Genomic DNA, 25838 nt, shown 5'->3' on the forward strand with positions numbered 1-25838 from the left:
GCTGCAATGACGTCATAAAATCCACTGGTATTGATAATGCTATATTATAATGTATAATAAAGTTGTGATGTCATAAAAAGCTCTGATAGTGGTGATTTATAATGGAAAATAGTTGGTCTTTCAAATTAAGGTTAAAAGAGTATTTTAAAATTGTGATCAAAAGATGCAGGTTGTATGTTGACAACTTTTAGTAACAGTGATAATATTTAACAGTTTCTTGTTTATTGGATTTTTTCTTATTTCAGATAGCACCAACGCAACATCTACCATAGAACTCATCCATGGTGTTACATCTCTAACGCCAGATACCAATTACATCAACTGGCATCACTTCCATTTACATCATGGAGACTTTGTTTATGTGCAACTGGATGCTGTCAATAAAGCTGATAACCCGACAACTACACAGTCTGACGGTTTCACTATTGATATGACTAATCCCATCATGCATTTCTTGGGAGATGGAGTAAATACTGGTGTGGATTTACAATATTCTGTAAGTATTCTAGATACAAAGATAGGGTGACCAGGGAGTTGTGTTGTAAGTATTCTAGATACAAAGATAGGGGGACCAGGGAGTTGTGCTGTAAGTATTCTAGATACAAAGATAGGGGGACCAGGGAGTTGTGCTGTAAGTATTCTAGATACAAAGATAGGGTGACCAGGGAGTTGTGTTGTAAGTATTCTAGATACAAATATAGGGGGACCAGGGAAGTTGTGCTGTAAGTATTCTAGATACAAAGATAGGGGGACCAGGTAGTTGTGCTGTAAGTATTCTAGATACAAAGATAGGGTGACCAGAGAGTTGTGTTGTAAGTATTCTAGATACAAATATAGGGGGACCAGGGAAGTTGTGCTGTAAGTATTCTAGATACAAAGATAGGGGGACCAGGGAGTTGTGCTGTAAGTATTCTAGATACAAAGATAGGGTGACCAGGGAGTTGTGTTGTAAGTATTCTAGATACAAATATAGGGTGACTAGGAAGTTGTGCTGTTAATATTCTAGATACAAAGATAGGGGGACCAGGTAGTTGTGCTGTAAGTATTTTAGATACAAAGATAGGGGGACCAGGGAGTTGTGCTGTAAGTATTTTAGATACAAAGATAGGGGGACCAGGGAGTTGTGCTGTAAGTATTTTAGATACAAAGATAGGGGGACCAGGGAGTTGTGCTGTAAGTATTCTAGATACAAAGATAGGGGGACCAGGGAGTTGTGTTGTAAGTATTCTAGATACAAAGATAGGGGGACCAGGGAGTTGTGCTGTTAATATTCTAGATACAAAGATAGGGGGACCAGGTAGTTGTGCTGTAAGTATTCTAGATACAAAGATAGGGGGACCAGGGAGTTGTGCTGTAAGTATTCTAAATACAAAGATAGGGGGACCAGGGAGTTGTGCTGTAAATATTCTAAAAACAAAGTTAGGGGGACCAGGTAGTTGTGTTGTAATATTCTAGATACAAAGATAGGGTGACTAGGAAGTTGTGCTGTAAGTATTTTAGATACAAAGATAGGGGGACCAGGGAGTTGTGCTGTAAGTATTCTAGATACAAAGATAGGGGGACCAGGGAGTTGTGCTGTAAGTATTTTAGATACAAAGATAGGGGGACCAGGGAGTTGTGCTGTAAGTATTCTAGATACAAAGATAGGGGGACCAGGGAGTTGTGTTGTAAGTATTCTAGATACAAAGATAGGGGGACCAGGGAGTTGTGCTGTTAATATTCTAGATACAAAGATAGGGGGACCAGGTAGTTGTGCTGTAAGTATTCTAGATACAAAGATAGGGGGACCAGGGAGTTGTGCTGTAAGTATTCTAAATACAAAGATAGGGGGACCAGGGAGTTGTGCTGTAAATATTCTAAAAACAAAGTTAGGGGGACCAGGTAGTTGTGTTGTAATATTCTAGATACAAAGATAGGGTGACTAGGAAGTTGTGCTGTAAGTATTTTAGATACAAAGATAGGGGGACCAGGGAGTTGTGCTGTAAGTATTCTAGATACAAAGATAGGGGGACCAGGGAGTTGTGCTGTAAGTATTCTAAATACAAAGATAGGGGGACCAGGGAGTTGTGCTGTAAATATTCTAAAAACAAAGTTAGGGGGACCAGGTAGTTGTGTTGTAATATTCTAGATACAAAGATAGGGTGACTAGGAAGTTGTGCTGTAAGTATTTTAGATACAAAGATAGGGGGACCAGGGAGTTGTGCTGTAAGTATTCTAGATACAAAGATAGGGGGACCAGGGAGTTGTGCTGTAAGTATTTTAGATACAAAGATAGGGGGACCAGGGAGTTGTGCTGTAAGTATTCTAGATACAAAGATAGGGGGACCAGGGAGTTGTGTTGTAAGTATTCTAGATACAAAGATAGGGGGACCAGGGAGTTGTGCTGTTAATATTCTAGATACAAAGATAGGGGGACCAGGTAGTTGTGCTGTAAGTATTCTAGATACAAAGATAGGGGGACCAGGGAGTTGTGCTGTAAGTATTCTAAATACAAAGATAGGGGGACCAGGGAGTTGTGCTGTAAATATTCTAAAAACAAAGTTAGGGGGACCAGGTAGTTGTGTTGTAATATTCTAGATACAAAGATAGGGTGACTAGGAAGTTGTGCTGTAAGTATTTTAGATACAAAGATAGGGGGACCAGGGAGTTGTGCTGTAAGTATTCTAGATACAAAGATAGGGGGACCAGGGAGTTGTGCTGTAAGTATTCTAAATACAAAGATAGGGGGACCAGGGAGTTGTGCTGTAAATATTCTAAAAACAAAGTTAGGGGGACCAGGTAGTTGTGTTGTAATATTCTAGATACAAAGATAGGAGGACCAGGGAGTTGTGCTGTAAGTATTCTAGATACAAGATAGGGGGACCAGGGAGTTGTGCTGTAAGTATTCTAGATACAAAGATAGGAGGACCAGGGAGTTGTGCTGTAAGTATTCTAGATACAAAGATAGGGGGACCAGGGAGTTGTGCTGTAAGTATTCTAGATACAAAGATAGGGGGACCAGGGAGTTGTGTTGTAAGTATTCTAGATACAAAGATAGGGGGACCAGGGAGTTGTGCTGTAAGTATTCTAGATACAAAGATAGGGGGCCAGGGAGTTGTGCTGTAAGTATTCTAGATACAAGATAGGGGGACCAGGGAGTTGTGCTGTAAGTATTCTAGATACAAAGATAGGGGACCAGGGAGTTGTGCTGTAAGAATTCTAGATACAAAGATAGGGGGCCAGGGAGTTGTGCTGTAAGTATTCTAGATACAAGATAGGAGGACCAGGGAGTTGTGTTGTAAGTATTCTAGATACAAAGATAGGGGGACCAGGGAGTTGTGCTGTAAGTATTCTAGATACAAAGATAGGGGGACCAGGGAGTTGTGTTGTAAGTATTCTAGATACAAAGATAGGGGGACCAGGGAGTTGTGCTGTAAGTATTCTAAATACAAAGATAGGGGGACCAGGGAGTTGTGCTGTAAATATTCTAAAACAAAGTTAGGGGGACCAGGGAGTTGTGCTGTAAGTATTCTAGATACAAAGATAGGGGGACCAGGTAGTTGTGCTGTAAGTATTCTAGATACAAAGATAGGGGGACCAGGTAGTTGTGCTGTAGGAATTCTAGATACAAAGATAGGGGGACAAGGGAGTTGTATTAAACATATTTTATAAAAGAAATATATGTATAATACATATTGAGTTAGATAATTACTTCTTTGCTGGATTTCTGTTTTGAACTATAACTATGGCAATTTTTTTCAGTGTATGTGAGAACTGCTGTTATTAGTTTTCATCGTATTGATGCACATTTGTATGTGACATCTATGTTAATACATTGTTTACCACATAATAATGGACACAACAGTATTATGTTAATGTACAGAATATCTGTGTTTCAGTCAAGTACAACTGAACTCTCAGCCAACTGGAATTTTGAAGATCTAGAATCAGGCATTGATCATTATAAATTGGCTGTATTTCAAACTCAAGGTGGAACACGGAGACAGATTTATCCACTTTTAAGGTGAGTAATGTACATCATGGTTTTTGTGATTAGCCTCGTTGGATGTTGGTCAATTGAATACGAGTTGGCTTTGTTAGTCAACAAGAACTAATGGATTGACTTCTGTGGTTGTGTTCATGCGTCCAGTGTTCGAAATTAACTGAAAATCATAAAAGGCCCGAAGGACCTATGTCAAATTGAAACTGTAGGTCCTTCTAGCTAACTGTAGGCCCTGATACTTAACAAACAAAGACTAAACGGATAATACAAGCATGCAATTGCAAAACCTTTATTTACTAATTAATCAGATATATTATCTGCAGCCTCAAAGAGGTCATCATCATCATTTCTTTCATCGTCACTAAACTCATCAAAATCTTCAGAAAAAACACTGTCATGATCACTGGCCGACTCTGAATCTGACATGCATTTTGCATCTTGTTCACAATCATTGGAGTCAGCCTCATCTTCTACAAGGATCAATTCTGCTGCACGATCCTTGACAAGGCCGGCAATACATCACCTTGTTGTTGTTATCAAAAAGTAACCAGTCTTTGAACTCCGCCTGCCAGCTAATTTGAAATGTGCGTGGTTTACGCCTAGACCGTTTGTATTCTTGCTGTTTGTCACGCCTTTCTTGTGTAGTTTTCAGTGTGTTTGATGCAAATCAAAGATGGCGGAACATAAAATGTAAGCGCGAATTCTATTGGTTTGAATCGGAGGCTTGATCGGCCTACAACCAATCAGATCGTTTGTTACAGTTCCCACGTTCGGCGCATTTCGCGATCATTCGGCAAGCTTGAATTATGACTCGTATGCCCAGGTCGATGAGTGATGCCATTTGTTGATCAAACGTGCAAGAAAACGCAATTTTGAAACAATTCTGGAGTTACTATCGATATTTATTATATATTTGGTCTTACAATCATACTAAATAATGGAACGTTTTTTTTTTAAATATAAATTTATGGTCGGTCACAAGGACTGATGGTTTTTCACAGCTCTAGGCTCTTTACACCCACTGTCGGCGTGAGGCCGACGGACCGACGTTAATTTGGAACACTGCATGTGTCTATGTGTCCAGACCTCTATCTTAGACATGCCTGGAGTGATTACATTCAAACTTCACACATATATCATACATACTGAATGTGGCTCAGGTTGGCCTTATTTAGATGTTGAGCAGATACAAGTTGGCTTCATTGGTTTATGGGTTAGCCACATTAGATGTGGATCGTGCTGTTCCAGGTTGGTTTCATTAGGTATGGGTTGGTTCATTCGGATATGGGTTGGACCCCTTAAATAACTTATAAGAAATTGATTGACCTCATTAGATATGGGTTGGCTACATTTGGTATTGAGTGGCCAAATTCAATATTGAGTGGCCAGTGGGTTATTAGTCCCCGTTCGGACGAAGTCTGAAAACGGGGACTTATAATTCGGTCTCCGTGCGTCCGTGTGTCCGTGCGTCCGTCCGGAGTCATATCTCAGAATCCCTTGGACCGATTCCGTTCATTCTTTGCATGTGCCTAGTACTTTATGTGGGACATATGCACATGCAGTGGTTTAGCGATTCGATTCAAAATGGCCGACTGGCAGCCATCTTGTTTTTTTTAAATGTTGTATTTTGGACATGCTTTGTCAGTTTTCATTCAAACTTGGTACATACAGTAGATTATACATGTTAGGATACATGTCCATGATGATTTATTTCACAATTGGATCAAAGATGGCCGACTGGCAGCCATCTTGTTTTTTGAAAATATTGTATTTTGGACATGCTTTGTCAGTTTTCATTCAAATTTAGTACATAGATCATACATGTTAGGATACATGTCCCCGACCGTCTGTGAGTTCCTGAGTCTGTCCGTCCGACCGTCCATGTGTCTGTCTGTCCGTGCCTCAGTCTGTCCAACGTCATATTTCAGAATCCTGTGGACCGATTCTGTTCATTCTTTGCATGTGCCTACATGTAGTACCTTATGTGGGACATATGCACGTGCAGTGGTTTAGCGATTCGATTCAAAATGGCTGACTGGCAGCCAACTTGTTTTTTGAAAATGTTGTATTTTGGACATGCTTTGTCAGTTGTCATTCAAACTTGGTACATAGATTATACATGTTAGGATACATGTCCATGACGATTTATTTCATAATTGGATCAAAGATGGTCGACTGGCATGTATCTTGATCTTGTTTTTTTATGAGGTATCTTGGACGTGCTCTGTCAGTTTTCATTCAAATTTGGCACATACATGTACTTTATACTTGTTAGGATGCATGTCCATGACAATTTGTTTCAAAATCTGGTCAAGGATGGCCGATTGACAGCCATCTGACTTTTTGGCCTTACTACTATACTTCCACAATTTATGTACCATTTTCATTCGTATTTGGCACATACATCATACATATCAGTGTGTTTCATAATCAGATCAAAGATGGCTGAATAACGACTGTTTTTATTTTGGCCATATTACGAAACACGTGTTTTGATGTAAATAAACAATCTGTTGTATACGCCACTTGGAACTCAAGTTTCAAGGACACGCTTGCGACAACCCCTCCGCTTTAATATGACGAGCACAAAGAGAACTTAACGAGGACTGTGTCATTTTCAATGACTTGTTCTTTTGGTTAATTGTTCAGTCTTATTGGTTATGGGCCTAACTCATTAGATATGATCTCACTGATTATGAATTGATTTTTTCTGATTATTTCTGTTTCATATTCATGTTTATATATTTCCAGAACTGAGTCATTGACCGTATCTCCTGATCAGACTGACTGGTCATCAGATAATCCTTTAACACTGCTAGCAGGTATACATTATAGTATCAGAGTCACTGCTGTTAATGGTGCTGGTTTGTCTACTGTCCATGATACTGATGGCGTTATTATCGACCCTACACCACCCCGGGTAAGACATTCAGTTTAGTTGCCTGTTCATTTGGTGTCATCGTTACGTAAGGGTGTAATGGAATACACTTACGCATGGATTGTCCACACGTACATTCATCACAATATGTAATTCTCTTATTCAGATGAAGAAAGTCTTTGTTGGTGTACTAGCTGGTGAAAGTGAGGAATTATTTGATGATTTCGTCCTCCAAACTGATCTCAATGGTATCCTAGCAACATGGTTTGCTACTGATGCAGAAAGTAGTATCATGTCATATTGGGTTGCTGTGGGCACTGCAGCAGGTGAGTGCTGAATTTCTAAGACAGTGACAGTCTTATTGGTTTTTACCTTGTCCGTACCATCAAAAATGGAAGGGAAAGGTATATTAGGGGAAAAATCTGTCCGGCGTTGTCGTTGTTGTTGTCGTCGTCGTTAATAATTGTTATTGTGTGCACAATAACTTTACTAATTCTATTCCAAACTTTATCAAACTTGGTCACCTTATTCATCAGTATAAAGTCTTCCCTATGAACGACAGATGTCCTGTATGAAAATATCATGCAAAAATTGAGAAAATCTGATAAAATATTTTTACTGTTTCTACTTGTCTGAACACTGGTGATACACATTCAAAGGTCACTGATCTCAGTGGAAATATGCATTGTTGTATGTTTTCAATAAAGCAAATCATTTATCTTGTAATAATATCCTTTGTAATGTATCTCCCAAATCCCATGGGAATACTAGACTGGGTTTTCAAATCCAACTACTGAGCATTCCCGCATAATTAATTACAAGACAAAACTAGGTCAAAGGTCACAATAATAGAGCAGTATATAAGAAATGTTAACATTTTAAATTTATTTAGAAATGTGTGGGATGTAAAAGAGTTGTTACAGTAACAATTTTTTTTTCAGATGGTTCTGAGGATAGTTTCGTTAGTGATTATCGAAATATGGGGAATAAACGTGATGGCTACATTGATGGATTGACTTTGGAATTATATGATGAGATCACGGACGGACCAATATATTATATCATTGTGAAAGCAGAGAATGGTGCAGGTAGCATGTCTACCCCTTTGGTGTCCAGGTAAATTTTTCTTTTCTAAATACGCTTTTTTTATGCAAGACCCCTAAAGGTCACATCCAGGAACTATTTCTGGGGGTATTTCTTTGTTTTACTTTCTAAAATAAAAGATAATTCCTGTTATTAGATAATCTTTGTTGGTTTAAAAGTGAGAACTCTGCATATTTTATATTTGGTTCCAGTCCAATCAAGGTTCTACAAGGTGACATAACTGGCTTGACTAATGATGGACCAGACACACAGACCATTGCTGGCAGCACAGTCAGTATTGACACTGACTATCAGAAAGAGAATACCATAGTCACTGCACAGTTTCATGGTTTTGAGAGTCAAAGACATGGTATTGTACATTACGAATGGGCTGTGGGATCAACACCCAGACTGGATGATATTCAACCTTATACTAGTGCTGGTATTGTCGTAGATGGTGGTCATGACAACCCCGGAGGAGGTCAGTAAAACATTAATCACACATTGTTTTTGTATAGAAATGAAATAGCCACTGTGTAAATTAATTTTAGTGGATTTGATATTCACTGTTCATCATGGCATATTTGTCACATAGTCAATCTACATTCAGAACTAACAGCATCTGATAAAATTAGAAAAATAATAAATGACGGTAACATTTTGTGGTCACTGAAATTTTGTACTGAATTCAGTGAATAAAAAATAGTTGAAAAAAATATTGCAAGCAAAATAAAAAAAAAAAGAAGTACAAATATTTCAACATCTATTTTGGAATAGTAGTAGACCATTTTCTATTCTTCTTGTAATCAAACATGAAAAAATAAAAGTCATGGGATTGTAATGGTGTCAAAACAACACATGGGATTCAATCAACACTGTAGTTTGCGGTTTCAATAATGGGCTACTTTTGATGAAGTGAGGATATCTCAATACCATGTCCATCTCTGTAAGATTGGTATTGACCAGGAATATTTCTTGTTTGCTGTACTTCAATTCAGTAAATTGATCTATCATTAGAATTTGTTTTCATTGTAGGTTTGAGTGGTTCAGGTAAAGCACAGATGCCATTAGAGCTGGATAGTAGTATGACATACTTTACTACAGTCAGAGCTATAACAGGTGCTGGTAATGTACTAGATTCTGTCAGTGATGGCTTCACAGTTGATTTGACATCCCCTGTCATTACTATAGACAGTCTGGGTGTTATGGTTGATAATGATACGCTTAATCTAGATGTAAATACTGCACATTATCAGGTAAGTTATAAAATAGGATGTTTCTTGCTTGTATGACTTTCAGTATCCTGCATCTTGTCACAGCCAAATCGTGGCTACTAAATGTGGTTGCTTACAGGTGTGACTGTATTAACCCTTTGAACACCAAAGGTGGCTACTAAATGTGGTTGCTTACAGGTGTGACTGTATTAACCCTTTGAACACCAAAGGTGGCTACTAAATGTGGTTGCTTACAGGTGTGACTGTATTAACCCTTTGAACACCAAAGATGGCTATTAAATGTGGTTGCTTACAGGTGTGACTGTATTAACCCTTTGAACACCAAAGATGGCTACTGAATGTGGTTGCTTAGAGGTGTGACTGTATTAACCCTTTGAACACCAAAGATGGCTACTAAATGTGGTTGCTTACAGGTGTGACTGTATTAACCCTTTGAACACCAAAGGTGGCTACTAAATGTGGTTGCTTAGAGGTGTGACTGTATTAACCCTTTGAACACCAAAGATGGCTACTAAATGTGGTTGCTTACAGGTGTGACTGTATTAACCCTTTGAACACCAAAGGTGGCTACTAAATGTGGTTGCTTACAGGTGTGACTGTATTAACCCTTTGAACACAAAAGATGGCTACTAAATGTGGTTGCTTACAGGTGTGACTGTATTAACCCTTTGAACACCAAAGGTGGCTATTAAATGTGGTTGCTTAGAGGTGTGACTGTATTAACCCTTTGAACACCAAAGATGGCTATTAAATGTGGTTGCTTACAGGTGTGACTGTATTAACCTTTTGAACACCAAAGGTGGCTACTAAACATGGTTGCTTACAGGTGTGACTGTATTAACCCTTTGAACACCAAAGGTGGCTACTAAATGTGGTTGCCTACAGGTGTGACTGTATTAACCCTTTGAACACCAAAGATGGCTATTAAATGTGGTTGCTTACAAGTGTGACTGTATTAACCCTTTGAACACCAAAGGTGGCTACTAAATGTGGTTGCTTACAGGAGTGACTGTATTAACCTTTTGAACACCAAAGGTGGCTACTAAATGTGATTGCTTACAGGTGTGACTGTATTAACCCTTTGAACACCAAAGGTGGCTACTGAATGTGGTTGCTTACAGGTGTGACTGTATTAACCCTTTGAACACCAAATGTGACTACTAAATGTGATTGCTTACAGGTGTGACTGTATTAACCCTTTGAACACCAAAGGTGGCTACTAAACATGGTTGCTTACAGGTGTGACTGTATTAACCCTTTGAACACCAAAGGTGGCTACTAAATGTGGTTGCTTACAGGTGTGACTGTATTAACCTTTTGAACACCAAAGGTGGCTACTAAATGTGATTGCTTACAGGTGTGACTGTATTAACCCTTTGAACACCAAAGGTGGCTACTGAATGTGGTTGCTTACAGGTGTGACTGTATTAACCCTTTGAACACCAAAGGTGACTACTAAATGTGGTTGCTTACAGGTGTGACTGTATTAACCTTTTGAACACCAAAGGTGGCTACTAAATGTGATTGCTTACAGGTGTGACTGTATTAACCCTTTGAACACCAAAGGTGGCTACTGAATGTGGTTGCTTACAGGTGTGACTGTATTAACCCTTTGAACACCAAAGGTGACTACTAAATGTGATTGCTTACAGGTGTGACTGTATTAACCCTTTGAACACCAAAGGTGGCTACTAAACATGGTTGCTTACAGGTGTGACTGTATTAACCCTTTGAACAACAACGGTGGCTACTAAATGTGATTGCTTACAGGTGTGACTGTATTAACCCTTTGAACACCAAAGGTGGCTACTAAATGTAGTTGCTTACAGGTGTGACTGTATTAACCCTTTGAACACCAAAGGTGACTACTAAATGTGATTGCTTACAGGTGTGACTGTATTAACCCTTTGAACACCAAAGGTGGCTACTAAACATGGTTGCTTACAGGTGTGACTGTATTAACCTTTTGAACAACAACGGTGGCTACTAAATGTGATTGCTTACAGGTGTGACTGTATTAACCCTTTGAACACCAAAGGTGGCTACTAAATGTAGTTGCTTACAGGTGTGACTGTATTAACCCTTTGAACACCAAAGATGGCTACTAAATGTGGTTGCTTACAGGTGTGACTGTATTAACCCTTTGAACACCAAAGGTGGCTACTGAATGTGGTTGCTTACAGGTGTGACTGTATTAACCCATTGAACACCAAAGGTGACTACTAAATGTAGTTGCTTACAGGTGGACTGTATTAACCCTTTGAACACCAAAGGTGGCTACTAAATGTGGTTGCTTACAGGTGTGACTGTATTAACCCTTTGAACACCAAAGGTGGCTACTGAATGTGGTTGCTTACAGGTGTGACTGTATTAACTATTTGAACACCAAAGGTGGCTACTAAATGTGGTTGCTTACAGGTGTGACTGTATTAACCCTTTGAACACCAAAGGTGGCTACTGAATGTGGTTGCTTACAGGTGTGACTGTATTAACCCTTTGAACACCAAAGGTGGCTACTGAATGTGGTTGCTTACAGGTGTGACTGTATTAACCCTTTGAACACCAAAGGTGACTACTAAATGTGGTTGCTTACAGGTGTGACTGTATTAACCTTTTGAACACCAAAGGTGGCTACTAAATGTGATTGCTTACAGGTGTGACTGTATTAACCCTTTGAACACCAAAGGTGGCTACTGAATGTGGTTGCTTACAGGTGTGACTGTATTAACCCTTTGAACACCAAAGGTGACTACTAAATGTGATTGCTTACAGGTGTGACTGTATTAACCCTTTGAACACCAAAGGTGGCTACTAAACATGGTTGCTTACAGGTGTGACTGTATTAACCCTTTGAACAACAACGGTGGCTACTAAATGTGATTGCTTACAGGTGTGACTGTATTAACCCTTTGAACACCAAAGGTGGCTACTAAATGTAGTTGCTTACAGGTGTGACTGTATTAACCCTTTGAACACCAAAGGTGACTACTAAATGTGATTGCTTACAGGTGTGACTGTATTAACCCTTTGAACACCAAAGGTGGCTACTAAACATGGTTGCTTACAGGTGTGACTGTATTAACCTTTTGAACAACAACGGTGGCTACTAAATGTGATTGCTTACAGGTGTGACTGTATTAACCCTTTGAACACCAAAGGTGGCTACTAAATGTAGTTGCTTACAGGTGTGACTGTATTAACCCTTTGAACACCAAAGATGGCTACTAAATGTGGTTGCTTACAGGTGTGACTGTATTAACCCTTTGAACACCAAAGGTGGCTACTGAATGTGGTTGCTTACAGGTGTGACTGTATTAACCCATTGAACACCAAAGGTGACTACTAAATGTAGTTGCTTACAGGTGGACTGTATTAACCCTTTGAACACCAAAGGTGGCTACTAAATGTGGTTGCTTACAGGTGTGACTGTATTAACCCTTTGAACACCAAAGGTGGCTACTGAATGTGGTTGCTTACAGGTGTGACTGTATTAACTATTTGAACACCAAAGGTGGCTACTAAATGTGGTTGCTTACAGGTGTGACTGTATTAACCCTTTGAACACCAAAGGTGGCTACTAAATGTGGTTGCTTACAGGTGTGACTGTATTAACCCTTTGAACACCAAAGGTGGCTACTAAATGTGGTTGCTTACAGGTGTGACTGTATTAACTATTTGAACACCAAAGATGGCTATTAAATGTGGTTGCTTACAGGTGTGACTGTATTAACCCTTTGAACACCAAAGATGGCTACTGAATGTGGTTGCTTACAGGTGTGACTGTATTAACCCTTTGAACACCAAAGGTGGCTACTGAATGTGGTTGCTTACAGGTGTGACTGTATTAACTATTTGAACACCAAAGGTGGCTACTAAATGTGGTTGCTTACAGGTGTGACAGTATTAACCCTTTGAACACCAAAGGTGGCTACTAAATGTGGTTGCTTACAGGTGTGACTGTATTAACCCTTTGAACACCAAAGATGGCTATTAAATGTGGTTGCTTACAGGTGTGACTGTATTAACCCTTTGAACACCAAAGGTGGCTACTAAACATGGTTGCTTACAGGTGTGACTGTATTAACCCTTTGAACACCAAGGGTGCCTACTAAATGTGGTTGCCTACAGGTGTGACTGTATTAACCCTTTGAACACCAAAGATGGCTATTAAATGTGGTTGCTTACAGGTGTGACTGTATTAACCCTTTGAACACCAAAGGTGGCTACTAAATGTGGTTGCTTACAGGTGTGACTGTATTAACCCTTTGAACACCAAAGGTGGCTACTAAATGTGGTTGCTTACAGGTGTGACTGTATTAACTATTTGAACACCAAAGATGGCTATTAAATGTGGTTGCTTACAGGTGTGACTGTATTAACCCTTTGAACACCAAAGGTGGCTACTAAATGTGGTTGCTTACAGGTGTGACTGTATTAACCCTTTGAACACCAAAGATGGCTATTAAATGTGGTTGCTTACAGGTGTGACTGTATGAACTATTTGAACACCAAAGATGGCTACTAAATGTGGTTGCTTACAGGTGTGACTGTATTAACTATTTGAACACCAAAGATGGCTATTAAATGTGGTTGCTTACAGGTGTGACTGTATTAACTATTTGAACACCAAAGGTGGCTACTAAATGTGGTTGCTTACAGGTGTGACTGTATTAACCCTTTGAACACCAAAGGTGGCTACTAAATGTGGTTGCTTACAGGTGTGACTGTATTAACCCTTTGAACACCAAAGATGGCTACTGAATGTGGTTGCTTACAGGTGTGACTGTATTAACCCTTTGAACACCAAAGATGGCTATTAAATGTGGTTGCTTACAGGTGTGACTGTATTAACTATTTGAACACCAAAGATGGCTACTAAATGTGGTTGCTTACAGGTGTGACTGTATTAACTATTTGAACACCAAAGATGGCTATTAAATGTGGTTGCTTACAGGTGTGACTGTATTAACCCTTTGAACACCAAAGGTTACTACTAAATGTGGTTGCTTACAGGTGTGACTGTATTAACCCTTTGAACACCAAAGATGGCTATTAAATGTGGTTGCTTACAGGTGTGACTGTATTAACCCTTTGAACACCAAAGGTTACTACTAAATGTGGTTGCTTACAGGTGTGACTGTATTAACCCTTTGAACACCAAAGATGGCTATTAAATGTGGTTGCTTACAGGTGTGACTGTATTAACCCTTTGAACACCAAAGGTGGCTATTAAATGTGGTTGCTTAGAGGTGTGACTGTATTAACCCTTTGAACACCAAAGATGGCTATTAAATGTGGTTGCTTACAGGTGTGACTGTATTAACCCTTTGAACACCAAAGGTGGCTACTAAATGTGGTTGCTTACAGGTGTGACTGTATTAACTATTTGAACACCAAAGATGGCTATTAAATGTGGTTGCTTACAGGTGTGACTGTATTAACCCTTTGAACACCAAAGGTTACTACTAAATGTGGTTGCTTACAGGTGTGACTGTATTAACCCTTTGAACACCAAAGATGGCTATTAAATGTGGTTGCTTACAGGTGTGACTGTATTAACCCTTTGAACACCAAAGATGGCTACTAAATGTGGTTGCTTACAGGTGTGACTGTATTAACCCTTTGAACACCAAAGGTGGCTACTGAATGTGGTTGCTTACAGGTGTGACTGTATTAACCCTTTGAACACCAAAGGTGGCTACTGAATGTGGTTGCTTACAGGTGTGACTGTATTAACCCTTTGAACACCAAAGGTGACTACTAAATGTAGTTGCTTACAGGGTGTGACTGTATTAACTATTTGAACACCAAAGATGGCTACTAAATGTGGTTGCTTACAAGTGTGACTGTATTAACTATTTGAACACCAAAGATGGCTATTAAATGTGGTTGCTTACAGGTGTGACTGTATTAACCCTTTGAACACCAAAGGTGGCTACTGAATGTGGTTGCTTACAGGTGTGACTGTATTAACCCTTTGAACACCAAAGGTGACTACTAAATGTGGTTGCTTACAGGTGTGACTGTATTAACCCTTTGAACACCAAAGATGTCTATTAAATGTGGTTGCTTACAGGTGTGACTGTATTAACCCTTTGAACACCAAAGGTGGCTATTAAATGTGGTTGCTTACAGGTGTGACTGTATTAACCCTTTGAACACCAAAGGTGACTACTAAATGTGGTTGCTTACAGGTGTGACTGTATTAACCCTTTGAACACCAAAGATGGCTATTAAATGTGGTTGCTTACAGGTGTGACTGTATTAACCCTTTGAACACCAAAGGTGGCTACTAAATGTGGTTGCTTACAGGTGTGACTGTATTAACTATTTGAACACCAAAGATGGCTATTAAATGTGGTTGCTCACAGGTGTGACTGTATTAACCCTTTGAACACCAAAGGTGGCTACTGAATGTGGTTGCTTACAGGTGTGACTGTATTAACCCTTTGAACACCAAAGGTGACTACTAAATGTAGTTGCTTACAGGGTGTGACTGTATTAACCCTTTGAACACCAAAGGTGGCTACTAAATGTGGTTGCTTACAGGGTGTGACTGTATTAACCCTTTGAACACCAAAGGTGGCTACTAAATGTAGTTGCTTACAGGGTGTGACTGTATTAACCCTTTGAACACCAAAGGTGGCTACTAAATGTGGTTTCTTAGAGGTGTGACTGTATTAACCTTTTGAACACCAAAGGTGCCTACTAAATGTGATTGCTTACACGTGTGACTGTATTAACCCTTTGAACACCAAAGGTGGCTACTAAATGTGGTTGCTTACAGGTGTGACTGTATTAACCCTTTGAACACCAAAGGTGGCTACTAAACATGGTTGCTTACAGGTGAAACTGTATTAATCCTTTGAACACCAAAGGTGGCTACTAAATGTGATTGCTTACAGGTGTGACTGTATTAACCCTTTGAACACCAAAGGTGCCTACTAAATGTGGTTGCTTACAGGTGTGACTGTATTAACCCTTTGAACACCAAAGGTGGCTACTAAACATGGTTGCTTACAGGTGTGACTGTATTAACCCTTTGAACACCAAAGGTGCCTACTAAATGTGGTTGCTTACAGGTGTGACTGTATTAACCCTTTGAACACCAAAGGTGGCTACTAAACATGGTTGCTTACAGGTGTAACTGTATTAATCCTTTGAACACCAAAGGTGGCTACTAAATGTGATTGCTTACAGGTGTGACTGTATTAACCCTTTGAACACCAAAGGTGCCTACTAAATGTGGTTGCTTACAGGTGTGACTGTATTAACCCTTTGAACACCAAAGGTGGCTACTAAACATGGTTGCTTACAGGTGTGACTGTATTAACCCTTTGAACACCAAAGGTGCCTACTAAATGTGGTTGCTTACAGGTGTGACTGTATTAACCCTTTGAACACCAAAGGTGGCTACTGAATGTGGTTGCTTACAGGTGTGACTGTATTAACCCTTTGAACACCAAAGGTGGCTACTGAATGTGGTTGCTTACAGGTGTGACTGTATTAACCCTTTGAACACCAAAGGTGACTACTAAATGTAGTTGCTTACAGGGTGTGACTGTATTAACTATTTGAACACCAAAGATGGCTACTAAATGTGGTTGCTTACAAGTGTGACTGTATTAACTATTTGAACACCAAAGATGGCTATTAAATGTGGTTGCTTACAGGTGTGACTGTATTAACCCTTTGAACACCAAAGGTGGCTACTGAATGTGGTTGCTTACAGGTGTGACTGTATTAACCCTTTGAACACCAAAGGTGACTACTAAATGTGGTTGCTTACAGGTGTGACTGTATTAACCCTTTGAACACCAAAGATGGCTATTAAATGTGGTTGCTTACAGGTGTGACTGTATTAACCCTTTGAACACCAAAGGTGGCTATTAAATGTGGTTGCTTACAGGTGTGACTGTATTAACCCTTTGAACACCAAAGGTGACTACTAAATGTGGTTGCTTACAGGTGTGACTGTATTAACCCTTTGAACACCAAAGATGGCTATTAAATGTGGTTGCTTACAGGTGTGACTGTATTAACCCTTTGAACACCAAAGATGGCTATTAAATGTGGTTGCTTACAGGTGTGACTGTATTAACCCTTTGAACACCAAAGGTGGCTACTAAATGTGGTTGCTTACAGGTGTGACTGTATTAACCCTTTGAACACCAAAGGTGGCTACTGAATGTGGTTGCTTACAGGTGTGACTGTATTAACCCTTTGAACACCAAAGGTGACTACTAAATGTGGTTGCTTACAGGTGTGACTGTATTAACCCTTTGAACACCAAAGATGGCTATTAAATGTGATTGCTTACAGGTGTGACTGTATTAATCCTTTGAACACCAAAGGTGGCTACTAAATGTGGTTGCTTACAGGTGTGACTGTATTAACCCTTTGAACACCAAAGATGGCTATTAAATGTGGTTGCTTACAGGTGTGACTGTATTAACCCTTTGAACACCAAAGGTGGCTACTAAATGTGGTTGCTTACAGGTGTGACTGTATTAACTATTTGAACACCAAAGATGGCTATTAAATGTGGTTGCTCACAGGTGTGACTGTATTAACCCTTTGAACACCAAAGGTGGCTACTGAATGTGGTTGCTTACAGGTGTGACTGTATTAACCCTTTGAACACCAAAGGTGACTACTAAATGTAGTTGCTTACAGGGTGTGACTGTATTAACCCTTTGAACACCAAAGGTGGCTACTAAATGTGGTTGCTTACAGGGTGTGACTGTATTAACCCTTTGAACACCAAAGGTGGCTACTAAATGTAGTTGCTTACAGGGTGTGACTGTATTAACCCTTTGAACACCAAAGGTGGCTACTAAATGTGGTTTCTTAGAGGTGTGACTGTATTAACCTTTTGAACACCAAAGGTGCCTACTAAATGTGATTGCTTACACGTGTGACTGTATTAACCCTTTGAACACCAAAGGTGGCTACTAAATGTGGTTGCTTACAGGTGTGACTGTATTAACCCTTTGAACACCAAAGGTGGCTACTAAACATGGTTGCTTACAGGTGAAACTGTATTAATCCTTTGAACACCAAAGGTGGCTACTAAATGTGATTGCTTACAGGTGTGACTGTATTAACCCTTTGAACACCAAAGGTGCCTACTAAATGTGGTTGCTTACAGGTGTGACTGTATTAACCCTTTGAACACCAAAGGTGGCTACTAAACATGGTTGCTTACAGGTGTGACTGTATTAACCCTTTGAACACCAAAGGTGCCTACTAAATGTGGTTGCTTACAGGTGTGACTGTATTAACCCTTTGAACACCAAAGGTGGCTACTAAACATGGTTGCTTACAGGTGTAACTGTATTAATCCTTTGAACACCAAAGGTGGCTACTAAATGTGATTGCTTACAGGTGTGACTGTATTAACCCTTTGAACACCAAAGGTGCCTACTAAATGTGGTTGCTTACAGGTGTGACTGTATTAACCCTTTGAACACCAAAGGTGGCTACTAAACATGGTTGCTTACAGGTGTGACTGTATTAACCCTTTGAACACCAAAGGTGCCTACTAAATGTGGTTGCTTACAAGTGTGACTGTATTAACCCTTTGAACACCAAAGGTGGCTACTAAATGTGATTGCTTACAGGTGTGACTGTATTAACCCTTTGAACACCAAAGGTGCCTACTAAATGTGGTTGCTTACAGGTGTGACTGTATTAACCTTTTGAACACCAAAGGTGGCTACTAAACATGGTTGCTTACAGGTGTGACTGTATTAACCCTTTGAACACCAAAGGTGGCTACTAAATGTGATTGCTTACAGGTGTGACAGTATTAACCCTTTGAACACCAAAGGTGCCTACTAAATGTGGTTGCTTACAGGTGTGACTGTATTAACCTTTTGAACACCAAAGGTGGCTACTAAACATGGTTGCTTACAGGTGTGACTGTATTAACCCTTTGAACACCAAAGGTGCCTACCAAATGTTATTACTTACAGGTGTGACTGTATTAATCCTTTGAACACCAAAGGTGCCTACTAAATGTGGTTGCTTACAGGTGTGACTGTATTAACCCTTTGAACACCAAAGGTGGCTACTAAACATGGTTGCTTACAGGTGTGACTGTATTAATCCTTTGAACACCAAAGGTGACTACTAAATGTAGTTGCTTACAGGTGTGACTGTATTAACCCTTTGAACACCAAAGGTGACTACTAAATGTGGTTGCTTACAGGTGTGACTGTATTAACCCTTTGAACACCAAAGGTGGCTACTAAACATGGTTGCTTACAGGTGTGACTGTATTAATCCTTTGAACACCAAAGGTGCCTACTAAATGTGGTTGCTTACAGGTGTGACTGTATTAACCCTTTGAACACCAAAGGTGGCTACTAAACATGGTTGCTTACAGGTGTGACTGTATTAATCCTTTGAACACCAAAGATGGCTACTAAATGTGGTTGCTTACAGGTGTGACTGTATTAACCCTTTGAACACCAAAGGTGGCTACTAAACATGGTTGCTTACAGGTGTGACTGTATTAACCCTTTGAACACCAAAGGTTACTACTAAATGTGGTTGCTTACAGGTGTGACTGTATTAACCCTTTGAACACCAAAGATGGCTATTAAATGTGGTTGCTTACAGGTGTGACTGTATTAACCCTTTGAACACCAAAGGTGGCTACTAAATGTGGTTGCTTACAGGTGTGACTGTATTAACCCTTTGAACACCAAAGGTGGCTACTAAATGTGATTGCTTACAGGTGTGACTGTATTAACCCTTTGAACACCAAAGGTGGCTACTGAATGTGGTTCCTTACAGGTGTGACTGTATTAACCTTTTGAACACCAAAGGTGGCTACTAAACATGGTTGCTTACAGGTGTGACTGTATTAACCCTTTGAACACCAAAGGTGGCTACTAAACGTATAATTTATCCAAAAATATTTCATTAAAATATTTGCAGAAAAATTAAGATTTTTGAATTTGTAAATAAAATTCTATATCTTTTTTTATGTGTACTTCAGTTAAACTAATTTCTGACCAAAGCCATCATATCAAAGACAACAGATGTCTGGAAACGTTTGAGATTTAATTAGCATGCAATTACATGAAATTATTCTCTCTTTAAACTAGAACACTGGAAAAAATAACACAAAACATTTTAGTGTGCATCGGTCTTTTTGTAATCAACTCACAATTTGTGTAACTTTAATGGGTTCTTCTTTCTTCCTAATCTTTCATATTCTTGATGGTATATACATGTATTATTAAATATCGCAGACTTTGTAGTATCATAATACAAGATGCAGCATATAAGATCATCATATATTCAGACCCATCTATTATGTGCTTTACAGTAGACTGGGAAAAGACATTGAGGGAATCTGTGTTTGTGATCAATTAGTCATGTTCTTCTTGTAACAATTGATATTCTTGATATTACAGGAATCCGTGGATTCCTTGGCTGCTGAATGGGAGATAACTGAAGATGAAAGTATCATCATATACACTTCATTCTCTTATGGAAGTTATTCTGGTGCGCATGATATATACAATATAACTGACGTCACTGATGGATACAGTGTGCCTAATGGTATGGTGGTACCAGAGGGAAATGGAAAACCAAATATTCTCACATTGAGGTCACTCAACAAGGTGAATCTATTGCAACCTAATATATTGTTGTTTCATGTGTGTATGTAAAAACTAATGTTGGAAATTATGTAAATCCTTGAATTGTAATTTCAATAATTCAAAGCATATGTAGATATTTACATGCTAGAATTCTGAAACATGTTTGTTGTTAATAGGTTGGTTTGTGGACTGAGTCTATATCCGGTAGTGTGACTGTTGATACATCTCCACCAATAGCGGGAACTGTAGAGTGTCCTAGATACAGTGTAGCAATTGATGAACTGTTCTGTTCATGGAGTCATTTCTATGACGAGGAAAGTTTTATATCACATTATGAATTTGGCATTGGAACGTCAGAAGGAGATGATTCACGATTCCCTTATACAAAGTTGCCTACACATGTCACCAGTTATAGAGCTAGAGGTGAGCTGACAATGTTAATGTTTGCTTTGTGAAAATCATAAAGCATGTAAATGTTCAGTGTATTACCATTACATATACTGAATTATTCCTCGCACATATCTCTAGAATCAAATAGAATCATACAGAACCAAAAATAGCATACATTGTATATGGTGGATTATCCACATAAAATATGTCATTTTGACCATATACACATCTCATTTTAAAATTTACTAGCAATAACACTTGTTCATTTGGGTATACAATTTAATTAGCAAATGATTTTTTTATGACAAAATTCTGAATTGTTTTATTTGAAACAAAATGAGTATCATTGTCATTTTCAGATTTACAAAATGGTGGTCTGCAGCACAATGGCGTATACTATGCAACCGTCATTGCATACAATGGTGTCGGTTTGAAATCACAATCTTTCTCACTACCTATTGTAATTGACGGAACCCCTCCAATACCAGGAAGTGTTATTGAGTTGAGTGGAGTTGATGAAATTGATGTTACCACAGACAATACAGAGCAGATTACAACGTGTTCTTTGGGTGAAGGTAAGATCCTGATTTGTAATGTGAGGCAATAGAGTTGTCTATGCACATTTGAAATGCTCTTCAAAACAACATAAAAACATCTCAAATACAGTTAATTTCAAAGCAGCATTAAAAACTTATTTGAAGGTATTTAATCTATGATTGTATATGACCATATAAATAGTGTTTATTTTGTTTTGTTTATTGCTGAATATTTTGTTGTTGTTGTTGTTATTGTTGTTGTTGTCATGGGCTCTTGATTAATCAGTATTGTGAAAAGTGCAATGTAAGTAAAAGTAAATACACGCAAATGGTTTTTGAGAAGCACAATACATGTTTCGGCATTGCAAATAATGTTTGTTTCTCCCATCGTTGTTTCCACTGTTTCACTATATAGTCATGGTAACAGTGACCATGATGACCAGCAAGAATGTAATTACAATATTTTTGGGTAAAAACAATTAATCCTGTGGCACTTTTAATGTGATCTTAAAATTTTCTGCATCTAATCACTGGAGTCTATTTCCTTCTGGGAAAATAACTGAAAATAGGCTTATCATTTTGCAATATTTTTATGAATTTGGTTCTTTATCCTCACTACTTCAAAATTAGAAAGATGACTATCTCAAACAACAGGTTTAAATTGTCAAATTACCAGTATTTGTATGACTGCTTCTATGAACAACTGATATGTTATATTTTATATGAAAAGTTTTGAAGTGACAGATTGAAATAAAGTGATTTTTTATGTACATATTATTAACAAAAAGCTAAATAAGGAAGGAAATCAAAGATATGAATAATTGTAGTAAAACTTAGGCATATAATGATTTTGATAGAATGAATATCATTTTCTCTTTTGAAGGAATATCACACAACATATTTTTTTTATTTTGTTCACAGACTGTGCATATATGGATGTTGTTTGTCAGAAATCTTTAACTCAGATTTCATTGTCGTGGCAACCCTTCCAAGATCCTGATACACCTATTATAAGGTTAGTTTTAATCTTCTATTTTATATCACTTTATTATTTCTGTTATTTCTGTTGTTTTCACACTTGGTAAACATGTATGTGTACCTTGGGTGGACCCCCAGTAGATTTTAATATTTCACGACGATATCATAAATTCTGTAATTTTAGCAAATATTTTCAACTTCTTGAAACTACTACTGTAACTCCAATTGCTTTGATACTTTGAGTGGTCTTCTATTGGATTAGTTCATTTTGTGACATTAGGGGAACACTCTACTAATTAACAGACTGCTCCACATACTCATTGACTGATCACAGGAAACATGGTTTAAGTCCCAAGTTATGCCACGAGAAAATAATAACTTTGTTAAAAAGTAAAGAGAAAGTTGAATTCTCATGTATGTTCATCATCATCTTCTTAAATTGCCTGATTGACCAGTACCGCATTTATCCGGGTAAGAGCCCATGTCCGGGCAAACGCCCACCCCCACTTTTGACACAATAAAGAAGTTGAGGTTATATCCAGGAATATGCCCAGGGAATCTTTTTCTACACAAAAAATAACAAAAACCTATTTTTTATATGGACAGTTTGTAACTAAGAAACTGAACGTTTTAAGAGAAAAGAAGAAAAGAGTCTCATAACTTCACTTAACTGCTGATTGAAAAATTCTGTTCCTAGGTACCAGGTTGCTGCTGGTACATCACCAGGTGGTACACAACTACAGGAATATCAGGATGTACCACTAGATTCTTACTACACAGTTATAACAGGACTTGATTTAACTGATGTCAAACAGGGATATGTGTCTGTTAAAGCTACAAATGCTGCAGGATTGACGTCTATTGCAATGTCTAATGGTGTATTCATCAGTCGAATTACTCAAGGTTTGCCCTCTATTGGTGAAAGTTATGTATGGGATGGTGACACCGATAAAGACTTGTAAGTTTCACAAGCACTCTTTTCATTATTAGAATTATTTCAATTCAATTTTGAAATGGTAAAATGGTTCAAAATTGTTCTGAATTTTTTGTCTGAATAAATCTGTTGATCTGTTCACATGGTTAGAATTTTTAAAAACATAGATAATGTACTTTTCTTGAAGATTCAAGTTTGCACCATGTATGAAAACAAGTTAGTGTTTTTTCTTTTCTGAAGGGATTATCAAGAAAACATTGAAATGCTGAGTGGCCATTGGGATTTCAGTGGTGATCCTTGTCCAATCAGAAAATATGAATGGTCTATCCAAGGATTTGATGGTACAGAAATACAACCAATGGTGGAACTCCCTGAAGGTACGTCTTTTACATATATTATATTTAATTATAAGTATTTATATAGAAAGCACAAATTTAAAATATTATATCATCTATATAGGCTATATTGTCAATGTGATAATCATTGGTACATGGAAGTATTAGTATGCACATTATTAAAGTTTGTGGGCCAAAAAATCTACTCAAAATTTAGTGTCAATTTTGTAGTTGTAAAATTAATTGTTCCTCCAAATTCATACTTACATGAACCATTGACAATTACTGTAAAACTATTTTCTTTTGCATATTTATCTCACTATTTTGATGCTTTGAGCAATTTCACTGGGTTTTGAGTTCACAAACTGTGCAGGTACACAATGAGTTTTATTGTTATTTCACATGTTGACATAAATTTAATTTAGCGAATTTTACTTATCAGTGAAACTAGTGAAATTAAAAACCAGTGAATATTTAAAAATGCATTTACAGTAAATAATATAACAAACAACTTCTTCTGAACATCAGTGGATTTCTAAAATTAGTCTAGGTGATAATAATATTATATTTTACTATAAATTTATTCATAATACTGTAGGCCTCCGGCCTCAAGGTATACTCATTATAATTACATAACATGTTACAGAGGACAATGTCATTTTACAGTGACTGAAAAAGAACAAGAAAATATGAAAAGAACATGAACTGTCGTACCAAAATAATTGTATTACGTTTTTTTGTGGCGAGAAAAATGAATTTAGAAATATTACGCAAGATTACTGCATTTTGTAATTGTAATAGCGATATAAATTGTTCGGGTGACGGAAGTGTATAATAATAACTTGGGATGTATTCAGATCTCAACTCTTGGTAAAACGGACAGATAATGAAAAAATGGTACTCGTCCTCTACACAATTGGTATTACATAAAATACAAACTCTTTCTGTGTGTGTATTATGAAATTTTCTATCAGTTTCAATATGTAGACAATGGGCAGAAATTCTTAGGCGACACAATACTTCACTGTAACAGTCTTTTTGGACTGTTTTAAAATAATTCTCTTGACCAAATATATTTATTATTTAAATTTTCTATGAAAGCACAGCTTCGGAAATAGCTCGAGTCCACTTTGCCAATTTTGAATATCAATGTCCAAGCATCGCTGTTTGAAAAGCTTAACAAAGTATTCAGAGTTCTCCACCCCTTGGTTGTACCATGCCTCACCCAGGCCATAAGAAAGAAGTAACATTTTTAAATTCAGGGCCCAACACTTTTTACCCTTTTCTGCTTCATGGTACTGAAACATGTAACATAAATATACCAGTCTGTGATGAGGTAATGATAAAATGCGAAGCCAGTACTTAATAATTCTAACAAGTCTAAACGTTTTAATAGTAAACCTACCTAACTTCCCCCTTATAGCCAAATTTGGTGCATTATGATAGACTTTCAATATAAATCGACAGAATTTGTTTTATATAATTTCAACTTGATTGCCATTGTGAAAGCCCCAGACTTCGCTAGCGTACATTAAAATTGGTAGGATTTTACCATCAAAGATTTTAAATGCAATATTTACATCAATACCGTCAAATTGCGAAATACTTTTCTTAATCGCAAACAACGATCCTGACGCTTTTTTTGCCAAACTAGACTGGGCATAGTTCCAAAGCCCAGAACTCGACAATACTATACCCAAATAATTATAATAAGAAACAACTTCTAGTTTATGTCCTGCAAGCCTTCAGATTTATCAATATTAACTTTTAGTCTCCATTTATTTGCATATAGATCCAAATTATTCAAATTATTCAGAAGACGTTGTAAACCCATAATGGAAGAGCTAAAAACTGCCAAATCGTCTGCAA

At 38.0% G+C, this 25838-nt stretch overlaps 1 protein-coding gene across 1 annotated transcript in view; it reads left to right on the forward strand.

Annotated features, from left to right (window-relative positions):
- The window catches only part of LOC100366953 (uncharacterized), a 151938-nt gene that overhangs the window by 92637 nt on the left and 33463 nt on the right, over positions 1-25838 (forward strand). Inside the window, exons 46-58 of the mRNA XM_085491379.1 lie at positions 246-496; positions 3879-4003; positions 6734-6902; positions 7027-7186; positions 7802-7976; positions 8156-8424; positions 8979-9199; positions 20608-20817; positions 20973-21219; positions 21546-21761; positions 22644-22737; positions 23398-23658; positions 23875-24011. Of these exons, the coding sequence (XP_085347505.1) occupies positions 246-496; positions 3879-4003; positions 6734-6902; positions 7027-7186; positions 7802-7976; positions 8156-8424; positions 8979-9199; positions 20608-20817; positions 20973-21219; positions 21546-21761; positions 22644-22737; positions 23398-23658; positions 23875-24011 (2535 nt within the window). The remainder of the gene's footprint in view (positions 1-245; positions 497-3878; positions 4004-6733; positions 6903-7026; positions 7187-7801; positions 7977-8155; positions 8425-8978; positions 9200-20607; positions 20818-20972; positions 21220-21545; positions 21762-22643; positions 22738-23397; positions 23659-23874; positions 24012-25838) is intronic.

The sequence above is a fragment of the Saccoglossus kowalevskii genome, chromosome 16 (genome assembly GCF_978046115.1).
Source record: "Saccoglossus kowalevskii chromosome 16, keSacKowa6.1, whole genome shotgun sequence".
NCBI lineage: Eukaryota > Metazoa > Hemichordata > Enteropneusta > Harrimaniidae > Saccoglossus > Saccoglossus kowalevskii.